The sequence below is a fragment of the Helobdella robusta genome (assembly GCF_000326865.2).
Source record: "Helobdella robusta unplaced genomic scaffold HELROscaffold_3, whole genome shotgun sequence".
NCBI lineage: Eukaryota > Metazoa > Annelida > Clitellata > Rhynchobdellida > Glossiphoniidae > Helobdella > Helobdella robusta.
This window is the reverse complement of record NW_008704501.1, coordinates 7285254-7297137: the sequence shown is the minus strand read 5'-3', so window position 1 is coordinate 7297137 and position 11884 is coordinate 7285254. Positions and strand designations below refer to the sequence as shown.

The window sequence follows — 11884 nt, the reverse complement described above, 5'->3', positions numbered from 1 at the left end:
AAAATGTGGAACTCAGAATTCCAGATAGAAAGATTAACACCAACAGAACAGATAGTTCTTTTTTCAATTAGATTTAAAATGTACGCCTTTTCATATAAATATCGATATATACAAATATGTTTATATATATATATATATATATATATATATATCATATGGAATGGTGTACTTTTTTTTTTCGTTGCCAGCTTCACGCAATCTCTCTTGTTTATTTTAATTATTCAGATGGATTTATTCATTGTTTGTTGGTTTTCTTGTTTGTTTGTTGGTTAGTCGGTTTGTTTCTTGTTCGTTTATTCATTCGTTATGTCGAAGCGTTGTAAGTGTCCTCTTAAGTAAGGTTAGCAAATCAATCACCAATTCTGCTGTCACACAATGTTCGACTTGTGGTTGTACTTTGCATGCCACTTGTTATGGTATCAAAGAGGATTTTTCGGCATTTATGAATGGCTGTCATAGACAATGATTTTTTGTGATTCTTGTTTACCGCTTTTTAAACGTCTTGATAAATTAGAGGATGTTGATAAAATTAGTGGGAATATTAATAAGATCTCAAAAGATCATCAGCCCATGCAATCTGATATTGCATCTATCAAAGAGACTTTAGATAACATTGGTTTCAATGTTGTTTCTGATGTAGGCATCCAGAATAAAATTAATTCATTCAGGAATGCCTTAAAATGGTGAAATTTCATTTGTCAATGATATTTTGTCTAATAATATTTCTACGATTAATGCTGAAACAAATTTTAATGATGATATCAATTCCTTGAGAAAGGATGTTAACAATGTCATTCAAAATGAAATAGGGTCTGTTAAAGATTCACTAACTGAGGTTAGCTTACATGCTCTTTTAGGATCAAAGGTTCAAGTTGAACTAACTTCCCTAAAAGCTGGTTAAGCTTGCTCAAAAATGAGATTGAAGAGCGTCTTGAATTTAAAAAAAGTGGATGAATCAAAAGAGCTGCAGAATAATAATAAAATAATTTTTTATACAGGTTGAGGGGCGACCCGGCCAAATGGCGGATCGTCTGGTTTCCAAAAACGAGTGTTGGTTAAATCTATCATTACATGACAAACTGTTTTTTGGTCTTCAGAATATATGCTCCGTTATAAATAAGCATAAATATGTTATGAAATTATTATTGACGGAATGGATATTTTGGTTCTAACTTCGTGCTTCGGGGCATTTAATTTTATCTTTCAGGAGGGGACTTAAAACGTTTCTGTTTGCGCAATGAGCGCTTTGATTGTTGTATCATTGTGATCTGTTTCAGCGCCTTTGAGATTTGATGAAAGGGCGCTATATAAATCTACCTAATAATATATATATATATATATCGATATATGAAAATTTTGGTTTTGAACTGAAAAAAATTGACAATGATTTACTACCTACCGTTAGAAAAATCGAAAAAATATATAAATAGGAAGCTAACTAACGCGGAACATGCTGTGATTTTTATCAATAATTACATATATATATATACCATAATTTTTACAATATTCTATAAATTCTACCGAATGTTTGGCGTTAATATGTTTGTAGTTCGTTTTTTCAATTATTCTTACTAAAGTTTTTGGTGAACGTTTAGTTTATTGAAATTCAAAATAAACTTATTTTCCGAATTCATGCTGCAAATAAGGCCATATTTCGATTCCGAATGAATCATCATCAGTGCTTTCTGCTGTTTATATAGGGAAATATTGACTTTGTCAAAATGAACTTATGCATCGTAAGCCTTCTAGTCAATGAGGTATCAAATCTCATTTGGACTCAACACACTCAATCACTATTAGCCGTGAAATCCTCGACAGTAACACCAAAGTAATATACCAGAACAGCAACTACACGCATCTTAAAATTGCAGAAGCAGTTTTAATTGACATCAATAAACCAAAAATAAATATACAACAAAGAATGACAACAACACTTCCAACCCGGCGCTTAACCAACAACGAAAAAAAGAAATAATAACAACTAGCATTGTAAATAGTGACAAAGAAGAATATGATACTATCGATAAAGAAAAGGAGACCAAAGAAGATGACCAGCCAATAAAGAAACCTGACACCTAATTTCCATCTAAGTTCACTTTGACAAAGTCAATATTTCCCTATATAAACAACAGAAAGCACTGATGATGATTCATTCGGAATCGAAATACGGCCTTATTTGCAGCATGAATTCGGAAAATAAGTTTATTTGGAATTTTAATAAACTAAACGTTCACCAAAAAACTTTAGTGAGAAAAATTTGAAAAACGAACTACAAACATATTAACGCCAAACATTCGGTAGAATTTATAGAATATTGTAAATATATATATATATATATATATATATATATATATATATTAATATATGGTAAATTTTTAGATGGTTGGGCTAAACCTAACATCAACCCCTGGTTACACTTTTGGCAACAAGGTTACACCCTGATTTGTTGGTACTAACAACACGTTGGTAAGACTGTGTTTTTTCTTATTTCAACGCTTGCTGTTAAGTATATATTTTCTGATTATTATTATTATTATTATTAAGGAAAAAAACATGGGCGAAAACACATAACCGCAACACAAAATTAACTATAAAATTTTAATACATAAACAGTGTACATGAATATATGTTACTATGTTCTGCTCATACATAAAGTTCAAAGAAAAATATAAATATAAACAAAAATATAAGAGAATAATTTCTATTATTAATTCAACTAACTATATTTTATATATCTGCATACAAACATTTCTCAAATGAATTAATTTTTCATTTCGAATTTTCAATAAAATTGAATTCCTGTGACACAGGAATTAGTTTGAAAAAAATTGCATTTATAAAATGAAAACAATTTCACAGATATATCATATAATTCTAATCGTTAAAATAAATAATCCAGCAAAAGCATTTTTTACTGCGTTCTGTAAAGAATAAATGTTCTTTTAATCAGTTGCTGATTCCAAATCATCTTTGCCGTAATATTTTGATGATAATTCATTTGCTTTGTCAGCTTTCTTTTTCTTCTTACTGAAAAACCAAATTGCAAAAATAACTGGCAAAACTAACAAAACCAATATAACCCACAAAACATTTAAATTCGTTTTAAGTAGTTCAGTGGAGGCGGTAGAAGTTATATATATAGACACAGTTGCTGCTGCAGAAAAGTTTCTATTTGCAGCTGCTGCAGAAAAGTTTCTATTTGCAGTAGTGGTGGCATAAACGTCAAAACAGGAAATGACCATTCTATTTCCGTTTTTTACTTCCTCACAGGTTTTATTTTCGCATCTTCCGTTAAAAAGATCGCATCCGGCTTCAAACACTTCTAACTCTGCCAGTGAGGCAACACCTTCATGCAGTCTTTCATCCGATTGTTGGATGATGACGAATCGTGAAAAGATGGTGAAGTCTTCACAGAAGACAACCATGGGGTTTCCACTTTGTATTGCTTTTTCTGGTCCATATCCGCACAAGTTAGTTTGGTTTCTTATGTCGTTTTTGGAAGTTGTGTCGAATGTTTCGTTGAGTCTAACGACAAACTTGTTCATACGATCTACATTTTGTGGCACTGCTGCAAGTCTGTTATAGGCTTTAATGAAACCAACGCAGTATAAATTGAGTAGGTCAACAGCCATCCAAGCTGGCATAACATCATTGATGTGGGAAATAAAATATCCATTGTGTATGCCGTCAGTTAGGTATACTTGGTTCTTTGAATACATACCGTCGACTGTTCCTGAAGGCCACAGCGAACTGTAATATGGAGGTTTATGAAGAGCTATATTCATCCTGAAAACCTCACATTGGTACCACTTGTTTCTGACCTTACCAGAGGGACAGACGCATTCAACGAAATTTTCATCATTCACTGTGGACTCAATACATTTCATTCCAACGGGACAATCTCCTCCATCTGATGAGCAATCCCTTTCTCTGCATGAATCACCTCTCCATCCCGGATCGCATCCATCGGGACAGTTTGTTGTTATTTCGTAACTTCCGTTGTTTCTGTTTCTGCAGTGAGAATAAGTTGATACTCTTCGCTGGAAATCGTATTGGGAGCGTGTTGAAAATATTGTGGTCTTGCTTTGGTGATTTTTATGATAACACTCGCAAACTTCGTTCAAATCATGTTTGCATTTTTCACATATCTGTTCTTGCACGTAACCTCCAGTTATTTGATGCTCTTGGAAACAACTGCACCTACCACTTTTGATTGTTTGAAAGAATGTATGATTCGTTTCAAAGCAAAAATGTGCGCACATCTCGAGAGTGAAAGAAGCTGGTAAGATCATCATGATATTCTCAGTTTGACGAATTTTCACGCTTAAATAAGTGTCGTGCATCACTCGTGGCTTGCTTTTATAAACGGAATAAGTATGACTTCCACCACAATCATCTACATTGTCGCAAATAACATCACACTGGGATGAAGCCACTGCTGAATCTAACTTTTCAATACAGTTGCATTCTTCTCCATTCTTCAAAGCGATCATATTGTTACGTTCATCTGTGCACTCCAGTGAACATTCATTCACTGAGCCAACTGTTGCAACTGTCTTCGTTGAGCTGATGTTTCGATAGCATCCTATGTAAGATTCTTTCAAGTCGATTGCTGCATAGGCTACTGAGGACAGGCTGATGGAAATAATTAATAATAATGATAATAATAATGTGCAAATTATTAATGACATTAAAAGAAATTCAAATTCTGAAATCGGAACTATTTATTTTAAGTTTTGTTTTTATATTGTTTACAATTTTGTGACAATGATATGACGTAACTTCGTTGGTTTACTTCTTTTGTATTAAGATTTTATTCAAATCATAATTTAGGGCTAAATTTTGTTTCATTTGTTACCATTTCAAAAGAACATAGGTTGTTTTAAATAAAAAATTAAGTATAACAACAATTTGCTAGTTAAATAAAAATATTGATAAGATTTAACAGTAATAATAATAACAATAATAACTTTAGTGTTATTACATTTTATTGATAGAAATGTTTGTATAATGTGTTCATTTGTATACATCCACGTACATGAATGTATGTATGCATGAATCAAATCAAATATTGTATTTATATAGCGCCAATTATAATTGCTTCTCATCAGCGCTCTCCCCGCGTAGGAAGCATGTTGAAAGCGAAGCCATCATCGGTTGAGATCACTGGGAGTTACCAAATAGGTATGTCTTTAGACGTTTTCTAAACTCAGCTAATGATAACCCGGATATACGTAGTTCGATAGGTAGGCTGTTCCAAAAAATAGGCCCAGCAACTGCAAAATCTCTATCTGCATCTGCTGTTTTCAGATTCCGATCTCTAACATACAGCGTGTTTGAATCAGCAGACCTTAGACGCCCATGCGATGATATAGATGAAACTCGAATACACTTATCTTCTAAATATTTCGGAGCCAGACCATTCAAACTTTTAAATACTATTACACCCAACTTGAACACGATTCTTTGTTTAACACGCAGCCAATGCAACTCCTTTAGAATTGGTGATGCATGATCAAATTTTAATATGCGATATATGATTCTAGCAGCCTGATTCTGAACCATCTGAAGTTTAGACAACAGTTTATCAGCTATGCCATATAAGAAGACTGTTACAATAATCCAATCTAGAGTTGACGAAAGCAAGTACTAATAGAGTCATTGTATCTCTATTTACCGATTTTGTGACTTGACGTAATTGACGTAGTTGGAACATACATTTTTTTACCAATAGACTGACTTGTGGACCCATTGTCATACGGGAGTCCATCACAATTTCCAAATTGGTAACCGTTTTACTGAAACTTATATCAGTCATGCTGATGTTAATCGATGAAGGTTCAACCGCTGACGTTTGTTTCCATGTACCAGCCAACATGAACTGAGTCTTAGTCTGATTCAACTTTAGCCTACTTTGACCCATCCACGAGCCGACATCAGATATAGTTTTTGTCAGTTTCTCTAATATGGTAGGCATCTTATCTGGAAAACATAAAACGCAAATGTGCATGTCATCTGCGTACCCATGGCAATAATAACCATCTTTATTCAGTAAATCCAATATCTCTGCAACGTACAAATTAAAAAGAATCGGTCCAAGAAGAGATCTTGAGGCACCCCTGACGTAAGTTTCATTGGTTCCGAGATACCACCTGAGTAAGAAATCTGTTGAGTCCGACCAGTAAGAAATGATTGGAACCACGTTAACGCAATCTTAACCATAACAATATTTCCACAACAACCACAACAATCTAAACCATAACAATATTTCAGTCTGTTCAGCAGGATTTTATGATTCACAGTATCGAACGCCGAACTCATGTCCAGAAATGTCAACCAAGTTACTTTTTGTACATTAACTGCTGAATAAACATGACAGAATTAATCCGATAGAGCTGTTTCGGTCGAATGAAACCATCTGTATCCAGATTGATGCAAAGGCCAAATACCATTTTTATTTATATGATTATTTAAAACTAACTCAACGGAACGTTCTATAATTTTAGAAACGAAAGACAAATTTGACACCGGCCTATAGTTTATCAGATCTGATTTGTCTAATCCTGTCTTTTTTAGAATTGGCGTGACAATTGCATGCTTGCAAACCTGTGGCATTACACTCTTCGTTAAGCACATGTTGATTAAGTCCGTTAAGTAAACAATAAAACAGTCAGCATATTCATTGAGCACATGCATCGGTATTGGGTCGAGTGAGCCTGACTTCGTAGGTAACAAATTAACAACTTTAGATATCTGTTTTTCAGTCAACACTGGAAACGATTCGAGTGGAAACATAATATTAGTAGAAATAACTGGAAAATTAAAACATTCAGCTGACTTTTCGGTCACTTTCAACTTGTCAACAGAAAATTTTTTAAAATCATCGGCGCTATGCATTGAACCAACTTCATTTTCAACACTTGTCTCTTTTCCTAATAATTTATTTATCGTTTGCCATAAGTATTTGGAATTATTTTTAAATTGACATGTTTTCGCGAACCAAAAACTCCTTCGTTTCACTGAGTAACAAACATTTTTTTGTTTTATTGCCAGTACCCAATCAACTTTATCATTATAACAACCAGTAGTTCTGAACCTTCTTTCTTTTTTTCGACACATTTGCTTAGCCTTTTTGCAGTCACTGTCAAACCATGGGGCAGTCGGGACATGTTTCCATCGAACTTCATGAAGCGGAGCAACATCGTCAGCAATTTTTAAAAGTTTTTCATTGAATATTTTAAAAGCCAATTCGAAATCATCATCTTGACCATAATGTTTCGAGATAGGTGAGCACCTCAAAAGCTCAGTCAGACGTTTTTTATCCACTCGTTTCCAAGATCTGATCCACGATTTCTTGAAAATGACTGGAGTCGGATTGATTAAAAATTGACCAGTCACTAAACCATGATCTGAATAGATACCAGATGGGTACACCAATGTATGTATGTATGTATGTATGTATGTATGTATGTATGTATGTATGTATGTATGTATGTATGTATGTATGTATGTATGTATGTATGTATGTATGTATGTATGTATGTATGTATGTATGTATGTATGTATGTATGTATGTATGTATGTATGTATGTATGTATGTATGTATGTATGTATGTATGTATGTATGTATGTATGTATGTATGTATGTATGTATGTATGTATGTATGCATGCATGCATGCATGCATGCATGCATGCATGTATGTATGTATGTATGAATCGTAACGACTGTAATAATGAAATTTTGAAATTGAATACAGCCGCAAATAATGATTTGATGCAAAAACCAATTTTATGGTCTGATGCAATTAAAATACCAGCTGAGGTAAATGTACTGCCACTTACAGATAAAATACCAGTTGAGGTAGATGCATCACCATTCACTGTTGTAAACAGACCGAGGAAAAACCAAAACAAAAATATTCCTGAAATGAAGAGTGATGAAAATATCGTTAACACCGAAACTGGAAAAAAGAAAAAAGGTGTCAAAAAGATAATTGGAAACAAAGATAGTGAAGATTGTAAACTGAAGGCGAATAAGATTTTGATTAAAAAATCTTTCTTTTCAGTAAGTAACGTGATGAAGTGTCACAGAAATGATGTAGTTGAATATCTAAAGTCAAATGATATTAATGTGTTATCGTGTTACCCAGTGTTGAAGCGTTCAGAAATGGCAAACGATAGCACACCTGATATTGAAAATGAGCATTCAACAATGTTTCGAGTTTGTGTAGAAAGTTGTGACAGCAATAAAATGAAAAATCCTGATATCATTCTGAAACATATTATTGTAAAAGACTGGCACTTTAAAGAAAAAAAACCCGCAAATAATTTCGTGGATAGTAATTTTTCGGATTGTTTTTTTACTATTGACAAAAATGAAGTATGTGAAAATGTTGAAAACTCTCAGCAAAATATTGCCAACATATGTAAGATTTATGATGTAAATGATTTTAACTCTGAAATGAAAATAATTAAAAATCAATTTAATCAAAATTTATTCAATATTCTACATATAAACGTAAGAAGTTTGTTGAATAAATCTGATGACATTTATGATTTCTTGCGAGAATTGAATTTTGAGATTGATGTTCTCGCAATTTCTGAAAGTTGGCTCAATGACAGCAACGAAAATTTGATTGACATTAACGGATATGTCTTTAAAGGTAAGCACCGAAGAATAAAACACGGTGGAGGAGTCGGCTTTTACAAAAAAAACAATTTAGATTACAAAATCCGAGACGACATAACAAGTAAAAAAAATGAATTCGAATTTTTCGTTCTAGAAATAATAAACAGACCTATCACAAAAAATGTTTTAATCATTGTGACATACCACCAACTTATGAGGTCAATTCGTTCATCGAATGTTTAGATGATATTTTGCTGGTTGCAAATCATGAAAACAAATTAATAATAGTTGCAGGTGATTTCAACATTGACCTGTCAGAAAGTAACAACAACAACAATAAGTTCAATTTTTTGCAACTTATGAACAGCTACAGTTTACAACAAACAATAACACTTCCGACAAGAGTAGAATGTAATCGACAATCTATTATTATTGACAACATCTTCACAAACATTCCTGAAAACATCTTGGTTTTCGGCGTTATTTCTCACTGTCTTTCCGACCACCAGCCAGTTTTTTCATCAATCAATCTTTCAAAAAAAATGTTTATGTTTCCTAAAAAAAGAAATGCTCCATCAGTAAAATTTTCTTATTCAACAAACAGAATCAACAATCTAAATCAACGTCTCAGTCAGGTGAACTGGCAAGTCGTATATGAGAGCGCAAATATTGAAGAGGCATTCCAAACTTTTATAATTATTTTCCAGGAATGTTTTCGTGAATGCCGTCAAGTTACCAATCGAAATACTATTATAAAAACAATAAAAAACAAACCTTGGGTCTCTTCTGAGTTAAAAAATCTCATCACAAAAAGAAATAAAAGTTACAAAAAGTTTATTTTGATTCCTAATAATAATAATTTAAATAAATTCAAAAGCCTTAAAATAACTTGTAATAAACTAAATAAATCTTTAAAAAAAATTATTTTTTTAAAGACGTAAAACCCGATAGTATACAAAAATTAAAAAATGAAGAAATTGAAATACCTGACCCAGCAAATGCTTTAAATAACTATTTTGTTGAACACCGTATTAACACCGAATTTACTGAAGCTCATTCCACGGAATTCTCACTGGAAGAATTACTTCAAGACATTTGTTTCCAACTCGTTTTTTTGTAGATACGCAACGGCTGATGAGATCATTGCAACAGCAAAATCTTTGAAACAAAAAACATCAAGTGGCTACGATGACATACCAACAAAAATTGTCGTCTCTACGATTCATTCTACTGTGTTTGTTCTAGAATATTTGATAAATCTATCTTTTGAAAAGGGCAAATTTCCAAGCTGTCTCAAAATCGCCAAGGTAATTCCTATTGAAAAAATTAAAGGAAAAACAGATTTATCAAGTTTTCGCCCTATATCACTCTTGCCAGCATTTTCAAAAATACTTGAAAAACTAATGCACCGACGAATGACTAGTTTTTTGCAAAAAAATAATATTTTGTCAAATTCCCAATTTGGTTTCAGAGAGAAATTTTCTACAGAATTAGCAATCGTAGAACTAGTTCGCAAGATTGGCATCAATACTGAATGTAAAAGATTTGTCATAGGAACGTGCTTAGATCTGTCGAAAGCATTTGATTGCATCAACCACGACATCATGCTCAACAAGTAGGAAAAGTACGGTTTTAGAAATACATCACTGCATTGGTTTCGTAGCTACTTAACAGAAAGAAAACAATTTGTCTATGTCAACGATGAAATTTCCAGTCTGCTCGGAAACAACAACGGTGTGCCTCAAGGAAGCATCCTAGGTCCTTTGTTATTTATATTGTACATAAACGATCTTCCAGCTGCATCAGCGTTTTTTGACTACGCAATTTATGCTGATGACACGAATGTTTTTAGCAGCGGCAGATCAATGAAAGAACTTATTGAGGAAACAAACAGAGAGTTAAAAAACATAATCTCTTGGTTCGAAGCCAATAAACTTTCAATTAACAGTTCAAAAAGCCAAATGATGGTTTTTGGACCCGGACAATATCTAAATTACAAGGAGCCGTATAAAATCATCCTAGGTAACAACACAATTGTTGAAACAAAGTGTTTAAGACTTCTAGGCATGCTGCTCGATCAGAAACTCTTCTTCAAACATCACATAAAACAAGTATCATCCAAACTTTCAAAGTCAATAGGAATGATAAACAGAGTAAAATCATTTTTGCCAAAAAAACTGTTTGAATCTTCTGTATAATTCCCTGTGCATTTCGTTAATAAACTACTGCAACATTGTATGGGCTTCATCGTACCACACATCAACCTTACCAATAGAAATATTAATCAAAAGAGCAGTTAGATTGATAACGAGATCCAAACGATTTGAACACAGCCAACCATTGTTCAACAGCACGCGAAACTTGAATTTCTCGAAACTCAGCATTTACTTTCTGATAATTTTTGTTTATAAACAGTTAACCAATCGATTACCTGATTTATTTAACAGTTATTTCAGGATGAAACAACAATGTTGGCAACAAAATAATCTTGTCTCTAACAAATCGAAAACGAATATTTTGTTCTCTCACGTGTATTGCAAGGGACCGAGAATCTGGAACGAAATTTTAAACAGTGGATTTAATTTTGAATTTATTTCGTTAAACAATTTTTAAAAAAAGTTGAAAGATTATTTACTTAAGTTTAAAACATAAATTTTTTGTTTCTGAAATTACGTTTAAATTCTGTTGAAAACTTATAACATTTTAAAAATTATGTCAAGGTGGTCGCACTCGATGAGTTTCTGAAAAGAACTCTACTGTGGTCATCCTGTCTTCTTCCTATTGATATAAAGGGGAGAGAATTCTTTTTTTCTCTTTTTTTTAGATTAATTTTGAGAAGCAAATAAAAATTCGTTTCGTTTCGTATGTATGTATGTGTGTATGTATGTATGTATGCATGTGTGTATGCATGTATGAATGTATGATCAAAAAAATTAAAAACTGATCAACGAAAATAGCGGATCTCCTAAGAATTTATGGAATATAATATACAAAGTATTATGTAATCAAGTTACCGGAAAATCCGAAAATTCATCAGACTGTGTCTAACATAAACTGCTCTTTCTCTGATTTTACGCTTCTTACAGAATTGGAGGTCAAAAAGTTGGTGTTCAGCTTACCATCCAAGACTTGCTTGATTGAAGTTTTTCCCACATATATTTAAAAAATATATTGAACTGTTTATAGTTTTTCTGACGAGTTTTATAAATTTGAGTTTAAACAGTGGTTTTTCTCCTCTTTGGTGTAAACAAGCA

At 32.7% G+C, this 11884-nt stretch overlaps 2 protein-coding genes across 2 annotated transcripts; one reads left to right on the top strand and one right to left on the bottom strand.

Moving 5' to 3' along the window:
- Positions 1-2942: 2942 nt before the first annotated feature.
- HELRODRAFT_161770 (hypothetical protein) lies at positions 2943-4851 on the bottom strand (the record flags this gene model as incomplete). The annotated part of the gene is made up of 2 exons (XM_009021655.1): positions 2943-4635; positions 4796-4851. The coding sequence occupies 2 exons, from the start codon at positions 4849-4851 to the stop codon at positions 2943-2945; spliced, it is 1749 nt and encodes a 582-aa protein (XP_009019903.1).
- Positions 4852-7712: 2861 nt separating this feature from the next.
- HELRODRAFT_161769 (hypothetical protein) lies at positions 7713-9750 on the top strand (the record flags this gene model as incomplete). The annotated part of the gene is made up of 2 exons (XM_009021654.1): positions 7713-8751; positions 9566-9750. The coding sequence occupies 2 exons, from the start codon at positions 7713-7715 to the stop codon at positions 9748-9750; spliced, it is 1224 nt and encodes a 407-aa protein (XP_009019902.1).
- Positions 9751-11884: the final 2134 nt, after the last annotated feature.